This window comes from Cyprinodon variegatus, unplaced genomic scaffold (assembly GCF_000732505.1).
Source record: "Cyprinodon variegatus isolate N-32 unplaced genomic scaffold, C_variegatus-1.0 Scaffold968, whole genome shotgun sequence".
NCBI classification, from domain to species: Eukaryota; Metazoa; Chordata; class Actinopteri; order Cyprinodontiformes; family Cyprinodontidae; genus Cyprinodon; species Cyprinodon variegatus.
Genome location: NW_015151421.1, coordinates 244502 through 246005, shown reverse-complemented (window position 1 = coordinate 246005; position 1504 = coordinate 244502). Strand labels below are relative to the sequence as shown.

Genomic DNA, 1504 nt, shown 5'->3' with positions numbered 1-1504 from the left:
CTCGGGCGCCATAGACCTCCATTATTTGAATGTCAGCAGACAGCAAGAAGCCTCCCAGTTCTCCAGATGCATTTGAGATATTAAAAAAGTACTCCAGAGTGTTGTTCAGCATGGGGGTGAGTAGAAAATGAAGGCTAATCATGTTTTGGATGTACTATTCCTTTAAGACCATCTGATGAGACTTCTCACCTCCTGAAGCAGCTGATACCGGCCCTCCAGCTCCGTCACGGAGTTGAATCTGTCGGCCAGCTGCTTCTGCAGCCTGATCATCGACGTGTTGCTATTGACCTGTGACCTGGGAAGAAAACAGGCTGTGTTTAAGTCTTCCTGCTCAGGCTGCGGTAACACAACACATGAAGAAACAAACCTAAGAGTGGAAGTTTGCTGCTGTCGGGCCTGCAGGAGCTTCTCCTCGAACTCCTCCTCCTTCCTCCTCATCTTCTCCCTCAGCCGCTCTGCCGCAGCTTCCAGCTCCTCCATGTGACTCTGCTGAGACTCCACCACGTTCTCTCTGAACAAACATCAAATGTCTGTTTATTTCAGAACCAAAGGCACGTTTCTGACCGAGCTTCTAGTTGACATTTTAGAGAATCCCTTAAAGTCCCAACATTTTTTAGTCCTGTCCTACAATGGATCTGAAACTGCTCTCAGAACCTACTCATTCTACTCATTCGCCATGGGTCAGAGTAACAAGCTGGTTAGGTCTATATGACTGAGCTGCTAAAGAACAAAATGATCCAGTTTTGGATCAGAAACAAAAGCCAAAGATAGAAAAGAGGAATATAAATCCCGTTCAATCAGCAGGGATCCAAACAGACTTCATTACAGGTTCAGTGGTAGTATTGCTGCAAAGCAGGAGAAACCCACAGGTTACGGATCTCGGCCCTCGCCTCCTCAAGCAGGCTGTGTCCGTATCGAGGCAGCTTGCCGGTTGGAGGCCTCCCATGGCCTTCCGAGCTCCGCATACCTGAAAAAGACAGATACGGAGTGACTTTATATGTTGCTGACTGAACAGAATCACATGAGCCAACTAAACAGAACCAAATGATCCAAACTGACTAGATTCAATTGATCCAAACTAATCAAAACTAAAAGGTCTAAACTGAACAGATTCAAATGGCCAAAACCAAACACAACCAAATGATCATAACCTAAAAGAATCAAATTATCCAAATTAAAAAGAACCAAATGATTCAAACTGAAAAGATTCAAATGATCCAAACTAAACAGAACCAAATGATCCAAGCTGAAAAGATTCAAATGATCCAAACTAAACAGAACCAAATGATCCAAACTGAAAAGATTCAAATGATCCAAAATAAACAGAACCAAATGATCCAAACTAAAAAGATTCAAATGATCCAAACTAAACAGAACCAAATGATCCAAACTGAAAAGATTCAAATGATCCAAAATGAAACAGAACCAAATGATCCAAACCAAACAGAACCAAATGATCCAAACTAAACAGAACCAAATGATCCAAACTAAACAGAACCAAATG

The 1504-nt window shown here is 42.5% G+C and overlaps 1 protein-coding gene across 1 annotated transcript in view; it reads right to left on the bottom strand.

Moving 5' to 3' along the window:
• Positions 1-1504, bottom strand: part of rpgrip1l (RPGRIP1-like) — a 50459-nt gene that overhangs the window by 42038 nt on the left and 6917 nt on the right. The window contains exons 5-7 of the mRNA XM_015398867.1: positions 868-967; positions 368-511; positions 190-295 (exon numbers count right to left, since the gene is read on the bottom strand). Of these exons, the coding sequence (XP_015254353.1) occupies positions 190-295; positions 368-511; positions 868-967 (350 nt within the window). The remainder of the gene's footprint in view (positions 1-189; positions 296-367; positions 512-867; positions 968-1504) is intronic.